Source organism: Gavialis gangeticus, unplaced genomic scaffold (genome assembly GCF_001723915.1).
Source record: "Gavialis gangeticus isolate Ggan-Ray unplaced genomic scaffold, GavGan_comp1, whole genome shotgun sequence".
NCBI classification, from domain to species: Eukaryota; Metazoa; Chordata; order Crocodylia; family Gavialidae; genus Gavialis; species Gavialis gangeticus.
Genome location: NW_017729032.1, coordinates 54,010,679 through 54,026,600, shown reverse-complemented (window position 1 = coordinate 54,026,600; position 15,922 = coordinate 54,010,679). Strand labels below are relative to the sequence as shown.

The following is a 15,922-nucleotide window of genomic DNA, read 5'->3' as shown; positions in this document are numbered from 1 at the left end:
TGGCTCCAGACCTTCCACATGAGCCAGGCCACCTTCATGGATGTCATCACCTAGCTAGTCCACAACATCATGCACTAGGATATCAGCATACAGCCATCCCTCACTCCGGAGAAGAAGCTGGAGACCCCCAACAGTTACTGTTATGTCAGCAACCAGTTTTGCATGGGAAGTGTGCCTGATCATCCAGGATGTCCTGTCTAACCACTTTATTCACCTTTTCAACTGACAGGAGGCAGTCATTGGCTTCCATTGCATGGTCCTCCCCAATTGTGTGGGATCCCAGTACCCTCCAGACCCCTATCCCTATGCCAGGCCACCCAGGCATTCATCAACCACAAAGACTACTTCTCTGTCATCCTGCACAGGGTTTTCGACCAGAGGCCACTTCATCCATATCTTTATTAGCTGTGAGGGCAGCACCCATAAACCCAGATCCTCCACAACTCCCTGCTCCCTGGGAAGATGGAGAGTGGGCACTATACTCCTGGGGTCCCCAGTTTCATAGCCAGTGATGTCATTCCCCCTTCTTCTCACACCCTCCTGCCTTGGCTGATGAAGATCTATGGAGGGCAGCTGGATCATAGAATTATAGAATCAGAAGGGACCTGTAAAATCCTCAACTGCAGTTCCCTGCCATAGGCAGGAAAGTTATTGGGCTCAGACAAGCCTGACAAGATGTCTATCCAGTTTCATCTTGAACACCTAGGAGGGTGACTGCACCACCACTGCTGGCAGTGCGTCCCAAATTCTGGTGACCTTTACAGATAATTTTTTCTTATGTCTGGCCTGAATTTACTCTCTATTAACTTATGCCCATTGATCCTCGTCCTCCCTTGCGGTACCTTCCTGAAGAGTTGCTTCCCTTAGATCTTGATGCTCACCCCTGACATACTTGTCAGTGACTATCAAGTCATCTCTCAGCCTTCTCTTATTCAGACTGAACAGGCCCAGTTCCTGGAATCTCTCTCTCCTCATAAGACCGATCCTCCATGCCCTTAACCATACTGGTGGCTCTTCTTTGTACCCACTCAAGCTTATCCATATCCTTCCTGAAGTGCAGTGCACAGAACTGGACATAGTAATCCAGATGAGGCCTCACCAATGCCAAATAGAGAGGGAGTAGCACCTCCCTGGATCTACTGGCCACACACTGGCTGATGCATGCCAGAGTTCTATTTGCCTATCTGGCAACCTCATTGCACTGTTGGCTCATGTTCATCTTCTGGTCAATCATAACCCCCAGGTCTCGTTCAGATGCTGTGCTAGCCAGTGGACCACCACCCATCATGTAGTTATGATGAGGGTTCTTCTTACCCAAATGAAGGACCTTGTACTTCTCTCTGTTAAACCTCATCTGATCCTCTTCTGCCTATGAATCCAGTCCGTCAAGGTCATCCTGGATCTTTACCCTATCCTCTGATGTGCCTGTGTTTCCCCCCAGCTTGTTATCATCCGTGAACTTGATCATCGAGCTTTCCACCACCTCATCCAAGTCATCAATACATACATTAAAGAACATGGGTCCAAGCACCAATCCCTTGGGGACACCACTGGAGATGACCTCCCAGGATGAGGCCTTCCCATCTATTACCACTCTCTGGGAGTGGCTTCTAAGCTAATTGTCCACCCACCTCACTGCAGACTGGTCTAGCCCAGTACCCTCCAGTTTGGTTGAGAGAATCTCATGGGAGATGGAATTAAAAGCTTTGCTGAAGTCAAAGTAAATTATGTCAACCTCATGCCCCTCATCCAGATAGCTAGTTACCAGGTCATCGAAGGATACTAGGTTTATCAGGAAAGATCTACCCTCAACAGAGCTGTGCTGGTTGCTTCTTAACATCTCATTGTTTACCAGCTTGTAATTGATGGTTTCCTTAACAAATTTTTCAAAGATTTTACCCAGGACCAAAGTCAGGCTGACCAGTTTGTAGTTTCCAGGGTCATCCCTTTTCCCATTCTTAAAGATGGGCACTACGTTGGCCCTCTTCCAGTTCTCCAGGACCACTCCCTCCTGAGTTCCACGACTCTTCAAACAACTTGGCCAGTGATGCTGCTATACGCTCAGCCAGTTCCTTCAGGACTCTCAGGTGCAGGTCGTCTGGCCCAGCAGACTTGAAAATGCCCAAGTTTTGTAGCAGGTCCCCCAGCTGTTCAGGGCCGATTACATGTAATCTGTTGTCGTCTCGATTTTCCCTGGACCTCCAGTCAGGTGAATGACCCCCGCTTGATTTTAGGAATACTGACGTGAAATATCTATTTAAGAGTTCTGCCTTTTCGCAGACATCAACTGTGGGCTGCCCGAGTATTCAGTAGGGGTCCAACAGTGGATCCTGATTTTTTCTTGCCCCCTATGTATCTGTAGAAGGACTTTTTGTTGTCTTTTACACCAGTTGCCAGATTGATTTCCATGCCTGGCTTAGCTTTCCGTGGTTCGTATGTGCAGGCCCTGGCCATACAGGTGCATTCCTCTCTGGTTGCTGAGCCATTCCTCCATTGCTTATATGCTTCCTCTTTCTTTTGCAATAGCTCCCTAATATCTCTGTTGAACCAGAGGGTCTCTTGGCTCTTTTCCCACTTTTTGTCTGTGTGGAGAGGGCCGGTTTTTGAGCCTTGAGAATTGCCTCATTAAGGAAGCACCGCCATTACTGGACTCCCAAATTGTTCAGTTTCTCATTGCAGGGGGCCTCACCAACTAGCCTCTTGAGTTTGCCAAAATCTGCCTTGCTGAAGTCTAGGATTTCTGTTCTGCTGACTGGTATCCCATTCTGCCCTGGATGGTGAACCTTATCAGGTTGCGATCGCTGTTGCCAAGAGTACCACCAATCCTCAGGTTGCCTATGATGTCCTCCTCCTTGGTCAGTGTTAAATCCAGAGTGGTCTTACCCCTAGTAGGCCCCTCCACAACCTGTGTCAGAAACAAATCATCTATTGTTGCCAAGAAGTTGGCTGACCTGCTGGAGATGGTTGAGTGGTCCTCCCATCAGATGTCAGGGTAGTTGCAGTCACCCATGACAATCATGTCTCTAGTGCAGCTGCCTCAATCAGCTCTCCAAAGAATGCCTGATTGCCCTCCCTGTCTTGGGAGGAGGGCCTGTAGCAGACTCCCACCATCAGGTCTTCCTCTCCTGATCCCCCTTGTATCCTGACCCAGAATGTCTCAAGAGACCCATCCCTGCTGTGACCTGCAGGGAGGGGTACCACTCTTTCAAACAGAGGGCCACACGTCCTCCCCTCTTCCCAATTTGATCTTTCCTATAAAGCCTATAGCCCTCAATATTCACTGCCCAATCGTGTGTCATCCCACCAGGTCTCTGTTAACCCAATCAGATCGAATTTGTCATCCACCAGAAGGAGTGCCAGTTCCTCCTGTTTATTTCCCATACTTCTGACATTCCCACAAAGATACCTGAGCTCTCCCCTAACTGCCTCAACTTTTCTGTCATGCTGCCTGTGCCTCGAGTTGTCAGTACTTATCTGGATTGCTTGAAGGTCCCAGAAGGTTTACTTCAACTACTGCCTGAGCAGGTGCTGCATGATGGTGGAGTGCATCTTTGGCCACCTAAAGGTGTGCTGGTGGGCTCTCAGCATGTAGCTTGAGATGAACAAGGAGTTTCATAGTTTCATAGTAGGGAGGGACCTGAACAGATCATCTACCCTTACCCCCTGCCACAGGCAGCAATGAATGCTAGGTTCACAAGACCCTAGACAGGTGATCATCTAACCTCTTTTTGAATTTACCCAAGGTAGGGGTGAGGACCACTTCCTTAGGAAGTTGGTTCCAGATTCTGGCCACGTTAACTGTAAAATATTGCCTTCTAATCTCTAACCTAAACCTATTCTCCATCAGCTTATTACCATTGTTCCTCATCACCCCAGGTGGTGCTGGGGAGAATAGGGCTCTTCCTATTGGCTGATGATCTCCCCTGATGAGTTTCTAGGCAGCCACCAGGTCCCTCCTCAGCCTCCTCTTGACGAGGCTGAACAGGTTCAGGTCCCTCAGTCTCTCTTCATAGGGCCTGTCTTGTTGCCCTCTCACCAAACAGGTGGCCCTCCTCTGAACTCTCTCTAGGCTGGCCACATCCTTTTTAAAGTGCGGCGCCCAGTACTGGACACAGTACTCCAACTGCATCCTGACCAATGTCACATAAAGGGGGAGTATCACCTCTCTGGACTGGCTTGATATGCATCTTTGGATGCCTGGAGGAGAACATGACAATTCACTGTTGCTGTGTGCATCCTCCACAATACTTGCAAGACCGGGGGGGAGGTCTTCCATGAAACCTGGGCCAAGAAGGCACAGCACATGGCAGCACAAGCATACTGCACAAGCAGCAAGCCTGGCAGCGCAAGAACGTTGCACAGGGAAGGGGGGAGAGGGTGAACCCCTCACTGATTTTGGGGCTCCAGCCTGTAAAGCACCAGGCTCTTTGGATCTGCAAAGCCCTGGCCAACTACATCCTCACCCACAGGGACCAGAAGCCCTCCCTGAATGGGTAGGACCAGAGGGTTTCGAGTGCCCATTCCCTGGCACCAGACCATGGGCCTCCCACCCTGGGCTCCTCTGGCCCTGCATTCTAAGCAGTACTGCCCACAACCCAGGCTGTTTGAGCACTGGCTCCCTTCCTCTATCCCTCTCCAACCTCCTTACCCCCACCCCCTGCAACCCCAGCACCTGGGAATGTGGTGCAAGGAAGAGATGTGCCTCGGTTTATTAAACTGTTGCAACTGCCAAACTTTTTGTGTGATTAATAAAGAAAACTTGTTGAATATTGTCTGTGGTAAAACTTGGTCCCTTTTCCCAGTTAACGCAAACCAGCAAACTTTTGGAGAGGATGGGAGAGGATTGAGAAAGGGGCAGTGGTGTACTGACAGGGTGGGGGGGCCGGAGGGGGACATGGCCCCTGGGCATGGGCCGTGCACTTCAGATCTGGGCGGAGAGGCTGCAGCACCTCCCGTGTTTGGTGTGCAGTTTGCCCACTCCCCCTCCCTGCCTGGTGGGTTGTAAATTTCTTCAGCTGTTCCACCTGGAAATTCCAGCTGCTGCCCCTCCTACCATGTCTGGTGTGCTGCGGTGTTAATTTCCTCATGGAAGCACCTTGGGATGGGAGAGGAGGCCCACACCCTTCTCAGATCATCCCCGGGGCAGGGAGCACAAATGCAAACATTGGCCCCTAGATGCCAGAGACCCATGGTATGCCCCTGGAAAGAGGCAAAAGAACCTCAAAGGGCAGTGGGAAAGAGAGCTGAATAAGAGGGAATGCTGCAGGTCCTGAACTCAGCAAACACAGAGGGGATGCACACGGTTTGGGGCTTTTGACCAGGCACCCTACTTTTAGGGTAGGTAGTGAAGAGGAGGGACTTCTTTGCATAGGAGCTGGAGAGGTGTGAGATCCTGGCCGACAATCTGAGAGAGCTGCAGCACAGAGGCAGCTGCTTGGCTAGGAAGCTATGGTTTGGGAGACATCACCAAGGCAGGCACCGTGGTACCCTGGCTCTCCCTCATGGCCCCTGCCCTGGGGCCCAGTCTCACCCTTCGAGGACCCCAGATGCACAGCCTTCACCCACACCTATGGTCCATATCATGCAGCTGGCCTGAGTGCAAGGGCTGGCTATTCTTGTCAAGGCTGTTCCCTGCCCCCACAGAGGTGAGGGAAGGAGTGGGGCTGCAGGTAGCTGAAGAACTCTCCCCCAAGTCCCAGGGCTGGTGGTTGGACAAGCCACAGCAGATGACTCTGGTGCCAGACCCTGTCCTAGTGACAGCCTGGCCCAGCATGCTGGTGGGCTATGCTCTCCACCCATTTCGGAGTGCTCCCAGGGCTGGCAGGTGGACAAGCCATGGCAGGTGGATTCTGGTACCAGATGCTGTCCTACTGACACCCTGGCCCAGCAAGCTGGTGGGGTATGCTCTCCCCCAACTTCTGAGTGCTCCTGTGCCTCTTGGGGATGGCCCAGAATTACATGGGGGGCTTGTGCATACAGGGCAACTGCCACTGGTCAGTGGATAGTGAGTTAGCCCTGGACCAGGGGCAGTGTCTCTGATGGTCCTGCCTTTGGGTCTTGGGCAGCCCAGTCCTGCTCCCCTTGCCCACTGCTGCTCTCTGAAGCAGGCCCTGCTGGATGCCTTCCTGCCTCCTTGTATCATGGGTCAACAGCTCCCATGTGCCACATCTCCTGCCCTGGCACCCCCTCACCGCCCCCCCCAGCATCTCCTAGTATGGAGCATTTCCCTTCAACTGCCATCCAGGAATCCCCCTCCATGAGGTCCGGTATTCCTGTCACCCCAGGGAAGAGTCCATGGACCAAGGCTCACCATGCCACGGTTTTTTGCAAGGGGAAATTTTCCTCATTCCTGCTGTACTGCACTTGTAGGTGTTTCTTATGCATATCTGTTGACTGGGCTTGTGGTGATGCAAACCAGGGTGGGGCACTGGGCACCCGCAGTTGTAACTGCTTTTTATAGTTTGCCTGGAGAATTTAATAAATGCTTTAAGTGCCTTTCTGTGCCTGCTTGGGGGAAGGAGGCAGGAGGTTCTGCGTGACTGCTCAGGACAGCTACGGTAAAGCTGGCTGCTCCCACCTTCTCAGTATGGTCCTGACAGATAGGGCAGGGAAGTGTCAATTAAGTAGATTTATGTTCCCATTGAATGGGACATCGGCAGCTAAATGGTTGAGAGCAAGGTAGGGAAGAGACCTGGTGTCCTGGCTGCTCTTGGGGATGGGAGGGAGGGGAGAGGTTTGGAGGAGAAAGAGAAGGGATGAGGTCATGGCTCTGCTCTGTGCTGAAAAACAGAAACCTCTGCAACATGCAGCAGCCTGGAGTAGCATGCTGTGAGCAGGCAGGGTGGATGGAATCACCCTCCCTCCATGCCCCACTATTCCCACAACAGTCCCCATTCCCCACACCCCAACCCTTCTGGGCTTCTTGGCCACAATGCCCTTAGAGATGACTGAGACTATACGAGTGGTCTGTAGGGCCTGCGGTTCCCCCACTCCTCTGTCTTTTCCCCTCCTGCCCTACCCCAAGGGGCACCCCACTTCTCTCAGGCCTGGGTCCCCATCTTGGTAGCATGGAGCAGGGGTGAACTGTACCCTTCCATGCTGCATGATGTCCTTGCTCAGGGCCTGAGTCTTCAGGAGAAGTGGGGGGGAAGGGCTGGCCATGGGTTCTGCGGGTTGTGTTTCTACAGTGCCACTGTGCTGGTAGTGGGGGGCCAAGTACACTCTCTGTATCTCTACGAGGAGGGCAGTCAGGTGTCAGAAGAGTGGGTCCAAAACAGCTGAAGCCCCTGCATAGGCAATGGGGTCCTGGGGCCTGTAAACTCAGGTGCAGTCTGTAGGCTGAAGTCCAGCATCAGGGGAACTCCTGTGAAGTTAAGGGCACATGCTCAGACTGGGTCCCAATGTCTGTAGCATTACAGCTCTCCCCTTCCTCTTGTGTGCCGTAACCCATATTGTTTGCCACAGCCAAGATGTCTGAGGAGCACACTTCCAGGTGCAAGTGCATCTCGGCTCCCATATCCTGAGATGATGTAGGGACCACCAACAATGTGCCAGAGCTCTGCAGCTGTGCTCTTGCCCTGTGGCTCCTGGGGATCTGCTCCTGGGCACTCTGTTGTCCTGCTGTCCCATGGTCTTTCTGCACCTTACTCTCCCCCAGAGGGATGCTTGCCAGCAGCTCTTTCTGCTGCCCAGCAGTGCCATAGGTGTATTGGGTGTTGAAGCACTTCATCCTTGGCTAGGAAGTGGGACAGCTCCTCATAAAAGGACACAATCTTCCTCTGGCCCTCAAACCTGTTGTTGGTGTCAAGCACACGGTGATACTCACTCCTCATCACCTTGGTTTTGGTGTGGCACTGTACTCAGTCTATGTTTTGGCCCTGTACCCGCATCTTCTGGGCAATGCACTTGAAGGCATTCCTGTTGCAATGTCTTTTCTGGAGCTGGTACTGGATCTCTTCTTTACCCCACATGACAATGAGATCCATCATCTCCCCATGCTCTCCAGTGTGTGCCCAGGTTTGGCTGGTGGAAGAGGACCAGGAAAGTTTGCCCATGGTCTGTGGCAGTGCCCATGGGATTTCAGTGTCCATGGGTGGTTGAGGCTCTGGCTCCAAGAGGTTTCATGGAAAGTTGAAAGGGTGGCAGGAAGGCAGGGAGGGTGGGTGAATGGCTGGAAGCATAGTACATATGAAGGTAAGGGTCCTGGCATGTGCTTCTCCATCACTTAGGCGAAGTGTTGCCCCTGCTCCAGAGTGACCGGGGCTCTGCTGGTCAGGCTGCACCCACAACCTCAAACTCATTTGGCGATGTCTATTTCTAGCCCCAGTTCCTTCAGTCTGCTTCCTCAATCATTCAATCCCTCCCCACTTTTGCATTAAAAAACAGTTAGCTTCCTTTTATCCTGAAAAAACAAGAATCCTGAGGGGAAAAATTGTATTCAATCATGTAACTAAAGTTTGCATCACATTGCATAAGTGTGTGGGGGGGTATGGTTAAAAGCAATGCGACACTACCTTATTTTGAATGTTTTACTTCAACAATCACTTAATATAGGAAACTGCGCAGAAGAAAAAAAAGTAAACTTCTCAAAAAAATCAGAAACATCAAACTGACACTAGCCTGAGCAGAGATGGAACTTTTAGATCCATTACACAGACCTCTTCCATACAAACTATAAGCATTTGTCACATGAGCTAATGGATTAATGAATTAAGTTGGCATCCTTTATGTAGACAAGCTCTAAACAGGCACAAGTTTTTCCTACCTATTTATTTCAAACTTGGCTCCCTCCCTATACCCTCCAATCTCAGTTTTGTCTCTTCCCCCACTTTGGTTCTTTGCCACAGTCCCAATTTCTATTTATATGGCTTCTCACCTCAGGCTTCTTGCTTAGCTAGTCCTGCTTTCCCATCTTAATTCCTCATTCTGCCTTTCTCTTTCTTCTACTCCGGCCTCCAGTAACACCATTGAATCATACCTTGATCCCTGGCTTTAATTTTGCCAAGGTCTCATCTCACTCCCTAGATCCTGACCCAACCTCAGTGTTTCCTCATTCCAGCCTCTCAGCTCAAGCAGTCACATCCCCCTACCTCCTGTACCTTGTTAGAGCTGTTTCCTTTCCCCCTCACCTTTTTCCTTCTAATCACTAGCCCTCAGTATCCTCCCTTTGACTCATCCACTCTCAGTCCTTTCCTTCAACCCCCCTAGAAGTTTCACTCAATGTCTGCTTGAACATAAGTAGTTTGAGGCAGATACCCAACAAAATTTGTCAAAATTAAAAGCAACTGAAATCATGGCCTTATAATGAAGGGTCACAATCTTAATAACAAGTGTTGTTGCCAGCCCTGCCTATAATTATTTTTAAAAGTATTCAAACTACATGTAAGAAAGCTATTCTAAAACAAATATTTCAAAGCACTGATGCCAACAGTCTGCTTTCATGAATGAAAAATGACCCCTAATAATTTAATTAAATTATTAGTAGCAAATAAAGGCAGGGAATAGGATTTATTTTAAATAAAACAACCCAATTTAGGATTTTAGACATGGGGAAAACAATTTCTTTTCTTAAATTTTTCCTTTCATCATGGATGCATTCATTTTAGACCACGATCCTGCCTCCCTGAATTGGCCTTATGCCCAATACATTTGTTTATACACGTTAAAAGAGGCAACAAAAATCCCATGCAATATTTTGAGTGTTATGCACATTCCATTTACACATACGTTAGTTCTTTTCAGATGAGAATTTTTTCTTCCATTAACTGATAGGACAGGAAGGTCCCTAGGGTTTTCTATTTAGCACAGGACAGCCTCAACCTCAGTACAATTTCCAACTTTGAAAGAATCTTTCTGAGCCCCATATTCCCAAGAAAATATTTTAAACACTCACTTCCCTTATAAAAATTTAAAGTGCTGGGTATTTTTGTAGAAGGGCAGAAAAACAGAACATTGTATTTAGTGCATGAAGGCAAAACAAGAAAGAAAATGTTTTCCAATATTTTGAAAAAAAATCTAGTTTCAGGGGGTCAAAAAGCTGGTCCATGGGCTGGATCTGGCCTTTGGAGCCATATGATCTGGCCTATCGGTCTCAGATTAATCCTGTGCACTGCATACCGTGTGCAGAGTTGGTCTGGTGTGCGGGCTGGACCCAGCATCACAAGCACTGCATGTGGCACAGGGAGCTGGTACAGCTGTTGAACTGGCCTTGTGCACTGGCTGTGGGGCTGATCTGGATTGGGTCAGTCTAGCACAGCATGGCATGCAGCATACCCCATACCATCCCCCTATGCTGCATATGCATAAGATATGTGGCTGGTCCAGCCTGTGCACCACAGGCTGACCCTGCTCCACGGCTTGTACCACAGACAGTGCACAAGTTGGACCCTGAGCCATGGACACTGCAGGCAGAGGTGGCATGGGGTGCACCCCAACCATATGTGCTGATTTTGACACACATGGATGGCCTAGCACCCAATCCCAAACAGCCCCTGGAACCAGTGTGCAGCAGGGCTGGTCCAGCAGGGTGTCGCATATAGCATGTATCCCTTGTCAGCCCCCTGGGCCATGTGCATTGTCCGCAGCACTGGTTCCAACTTAAGCAGCTGATGTCCTGCATGCACTTCAGTGGGCCAGCACAGTGGGCATTGGTGAGCCTGTTGGACTGGCCCTGAGCCCTGGCTCTGACACAACCCGATCTGTCCTGCAGACCAGGCCAGCAACTCTCATCCAGCCTGTGAAACTGAATGAGTCTGATATCCCTGATCTAGTTAAAAGCTTTATTAACTGTTCTATTAGCTTTTCTCTGCTCAGAGCTTAAATTAATTTCAAGCTTTTAGTGCTTAGCTGCTGCTCTGCTCATGGGATGTAGCTGAGTGAAAAAGTGCCTCCTCCCCTTTTCATAAATGGAAGTTTGAAACAAGGGGAAAATAATTTTCAAAACAGGACTCATAACAATAAATATCAGTGCAAGATCAGGTTCTTAAGGAAAAAAAAACTGTAACTGATTTTATGAGGGAACTAAGAAGTCCATAGCACAATCTGATGGCATAAGCCACGGTCAGTGACATTTCACTAACAGCAGGCCAAACTAACACAGCTCTTGGCCCAGAAAAGGTGGTCCGAGCCCCACCCCTCACCTCGACAGAAGGCGGAGCCTTGGAGGTGCCCAGGGCTGGAAACCGGTGTACAACAAAGAAGGAACCCCTGCAGCATGCCGGAGCAGCAACCGAGTCCACACAGGGGGAAAACAAGCCTACCACATCCCCACTCAGGACAAGCATGAGTTCAGGGAATGGGGGCTTCGCAGGGGAGGGGTTGAAGAAAAGGGAGCCCTCACCCCCCTCCTTTTAGATAACTGGGTGAGTGTGTATCCTACAACAATGGGGAGCTGCACCAAATACTTTGTAAACTGGTTGTACTGTGTGAATTGTGTTAGATTTTAGCTAGTAACTAATTTTAAGGTTGCTATTTTTTATTGGAGTCTATTTTTCTTGTTGTTTAATTTGTTGAGTATTATACTGGGAATCTGGTACTTACTTGCTGGAGGCCCACACAGGATCACCCTATGGTCCTAGTGGCTTACCTTAAGGATCTTGGGGTCCTAGGTAAGAGGGCCGCTCTCAAAGCATACCCCATGGAACCCCATTCCTGAATATAGTTATAAGTATGTGTATGTATAAGAATGTATAGTGGTTAATTTTCTCTAATATTATCTATTGCTGTGAGATGTATGTATATATATGTATATAGTTGTATATAATTCTTTATATGTTAAATAAATTCTGTATATAATTAAGAACACTTTGTGTGGTGTGGCTCTATAGAGAATAGAGGGATCTGTACCTGAGTCACAGCATCCCTCTCAGCACTGTTGCCTGCCCACCTATCCCATCCAATTAAGGACGGGGCACATCCTTCCGTATACCCGGGTTACATAATGATCAGGTAGCATGACAGTCCTGTTAATTATTTATAAAGTTAATAATTAACTGTACCTTCTGGTTCAATATGGAACAGTAAAGTATATGATGAATTATGAACCAGATACAATGGCACAGTTTCATGGGGGTGGAAATTAAGGCCAGTATGCCATGTGAAATTGAACTGAATTACATGAAAGAAGACAGGTGGTGATACTTCGGTAAAACTGCAAAATGGCCCATGGATAGTCTTTAATTAGGAATAAAACACATGCTTTCATAAAAATTAACTGGAAGGTTGAGAAATAAACTTAAGAAGAAATGAAATAATACACATAAGTGAATTAACTGCATTACTACTATGATGTGTGGACATCTAATGTGACCTACAAATTGTGGATGTGCTAACACATGGAAGCAAGACTCAGATCCACCTCCATATAGATTCCCTTACCTATATGCCTACTTCTTTTTAAAGTCTTTATTATGACTACTTTTTAAACCTCCCTTGTCTCCATGGTTGCCTTTCTCTATTACTCAGAACAACTGCTGCCCTCCCACTTTTTATTCAGTGCTACTTGATTTAGCTTCCAGCTATATCATCTCTGATAGCATCAGTACCAACTGACTACGCAACTATATCAAGGTAGTCGAAGTGCTAATTTTCCCCCACCAAAAAGCCCCACTTCTATATTGCAGTCCATGTATACAGAACTTTCTTCAAAGCTGCAAGATGTTTTAGTTTTGATTAACAGGAAAACCCTTTTCCCCAGCCCTCAGAAGAGGATGGCGTGGTGCAGCAGCAGGCTGGAAACCAGCTGTTGAGGAAGGGTACTGTTGATACACCAGGTGGAAACAATTAAAGAAAGAATCATGACCTATACCGTACAAGTTATTACTGGATAGTTTCTGACAAGTTAAATTAATAAAGTTGTGGCCTAATTAAACCACATTCCTTTCATCTTATCTTTCTTCCTACACGCTTGGAAAAATGGTACATGTAGAAATCTATTTTTTAGTTCCATAAAATATAATCATTTTACAATTTGACATCAGTTACTAACTTTTTAAATCAATTAGTACAAATTCTTTTTCCTTTTACTATTCTAAAAGGATAAGTTTAAACACTTGAATACAACTTAATATGGTCCGAGAACAAAATTGCTTTTAATTTTTGTAAGCCCAATTACTACAATTTAAAAATGTAATACTATACAAAATATATAGGTACTTTATAGGACTATAACAGATGCACATGTATTATCCAGGATAAATAAAAGGGCAACTGTGAATTATAGGGTTATTATACTATAAAACAGTTCTCTACTTTCATAAATCAGGATAAAAAAGCTAGAGATGCCAAGAGCATCATAATTCCATCTAAGGAACTAATTCAAACCATGACTGTTTTATATATTTTATAAAACAAAATTCTACACAAAGCATCTTTATTTTCAAACAATACCTGATGAACTGGTTTTGAAAAAAGTGTCTTTGTGGCCTTTCATTTTAAGATGTGTTGATGGGGTTTTCCTTGTGTCATGAACGTTTTGTAAGCTTGTATTGCATATAATATTCTAGAAAATCTTGGTAGGGGGTTGTTGTTGGTTTGGGGGGGGTTGGTTTTTTTTGGTTTTTGGTTTTTTTTGTTTGTTTGTTTTTTTGTTGTTGTTTTTTTTTTACACATATGATGCCACTCATGTGATTAAGAAGAGCATCTTTGAATGATATTTGTTTTTGATCACTTCAAATAAAACACATCTACCTGGCATTTTAGATGGTACAAATAATATGGGTACAGTATGTACCCATCAATTGTTTGAGCCAGGGTCATGAGATCTTATGTTTGCATGCTAAGTACTATGTATCGCAATAGTATTATCTTCATTTGACAAAACCTATGGATTTCCAAGAATCTCAGTAGCTGGACAATCCCATAAACAAAATAAAACAAAAATATACTGATGTGGGCAAGGAGAATGCCTTCCACAAAGTTTTAACAGAGTACCCTATTTGTAAGATCCTTGTCTTTCTAACTACTTATTCTGTAACACCATATAACATTTAAAACACTACTGTTATTTCTAACTAGTGCTATCCAGTAAAAGATAACATTTCAAATACAAATTATTTATAAGCATTCCATGTGTTGACCCTTAAGAGTTTTTGTTCATATAGTTAAAGTTTCTGGAAGAAATTAATTGTATTTTAAGCTACTACAAAAAATTGGATACAAAGACTTCTTATTCTTTAAAGCAATTTCTAACATGACCACTAGATGGAAATATTGTACTTACAGTTGGAGATGTGGCTGCAGACAACAGTGGTAAAATTCCTCCACAAGCTATGATAATATTGTCTACCATCTGGGAAATGAGGTGGATCGTGTTGTGTACAAAAATAATATTTTCATTGCTATTGACAAAGTCCATTACAGACTTTGTAGAGTGACTGCAAAAACAGAGAAATACATATAAATATTAAAACAACCTTTGTTTTAAAAGTCAGATACCTAGTCTTTGAAGCCACAATTTTAATTTTTATTAGTTGCATGTGATTGTCTTTGCAAAAGCTCAAGTGTAACAGATATTAAAAAATTAAGGGAAGCTGGCCTAAAATACCAACTTAGTGGTTTTAATTTCATATCCAGATTAGTATATGTTTAAAGAGCCCAAGACTGGACAATCCTTATCCACACAGCTGTGTTGAAACCAATGAGACTACTAATGACATACGGTATTATTCAAAATGAATAAGGGTAACAGAACTTTTAATGTTATTTAACTACACTTTATTTTAAAGAAGCTTTTTCTTCTTTTTTTTTTTTTTAAAGTACACATATAAGAAAGTCATATTTTTAGAACTATGTTAGCCAATCGGTGATTTACAAAGTATTTGTTGGTGATCAGCAGAGAATTGATCAGTGAATTAGTCACGGCTTTTCCTCATTTCCACCTGCTAGATCCCATTAAAAGACAGATAAATGCACATAAATATCTGCCTACGTTAAAGTTACACACTTGCAATAGATATAAATGCCACCAGTAAATACTGACTATGATTACAAATAAGTAGAAAGGTTTCTATGGAACAGTCATACAATCAAAACGCACTATGAAAAAGTTTAGGAAACCATGACCTACGAATCATATATGCATGTCCTTCCTTTCATTATACAACATATTAATTAAGCAAATGGAATATTGGGACACTAGAAAGGAATCATGAAATAACCCAAAACAGTACTTATGATGAAGTGAGTTGGGACTCTCAAAAGCTTACATACCTATGATTAATTTGCTCTCTAATGTGCACCTCTACCTTGCCTTCCAGAATAGTAAACTCAAACTACCACATTTACCAAAATCCAGGATGACCTCAAATTTAAAACACCCCCCCTTTACTTAGTTTTTTTGTGGGGGGAATTATAAATGTATTATCATTTTCCATATACAGAATCTAATTAGTGGAAGGTCATCTAAATTTATCTTCCCCACTGCTTTGGTGAGAGACCAGACCCTCATCCATCCCTTGTCTTCCTTGCATGCTCTCCTTGCCCCTTACTACTCCCCCTCTGCCTGTACCAGTCCTGGGCCTGTCCTCTACCATGAAACCCCTGCCACATGTCTGTGCCTACCCCCCAAACTCCCTACTTCCCCAACACCCTGCTCCCTCCTGCAGCCTGCCCCTTCACCCCTTGTCCCCCCATGCCTGTGCCTCACCTTGACCCCTGGGTCTCCCCCCTCCCCCCCACATATGCCTGTCTCTTCACCCCCTACTTTCCTCCCTATACTTGTATCTACCTCCCACTCCCTGATCACCCACCCCCTACCTCCCCTTACCTTCTGCTGCATCTCTACTCATCCAAGACAGTCAGCTGCAGCACTAGCCCAGCCTGGCCGGGTCAGGGAAAAGTGACAGCAGCTCCAGCCCTGGCCAGGCCAGGACTGCAGGGATTGGAGCCAGAGCAGAAGATAAGGGGGGAGGGGGCAAGCTACACA

General features: G+C 46.2%; 1 protein-coding gene across 1 annotated transcript in view; it reads right to left on the bottom strand.

Moving 5' to 3' along the window:
* The window catches only part of LOC109302237 (neurobeachin), a 564,850-nt gene that overhangs the window by 189,991 nt on the left and 358,937 nt on the right, over positions 1 to 15,922 (bottom strand). The window contains exon 24 of the mRNA XM_019523799.1: positions 14,219 to 14,372. Within this exon, the coding sequence (XP_019379344.1) occupies positions 14,219 to 14,372 (154 nt within the window). The remainder of the gene's footprint in view (positions 1 to 14,218; positions 14,373 to 15,922) is intronic.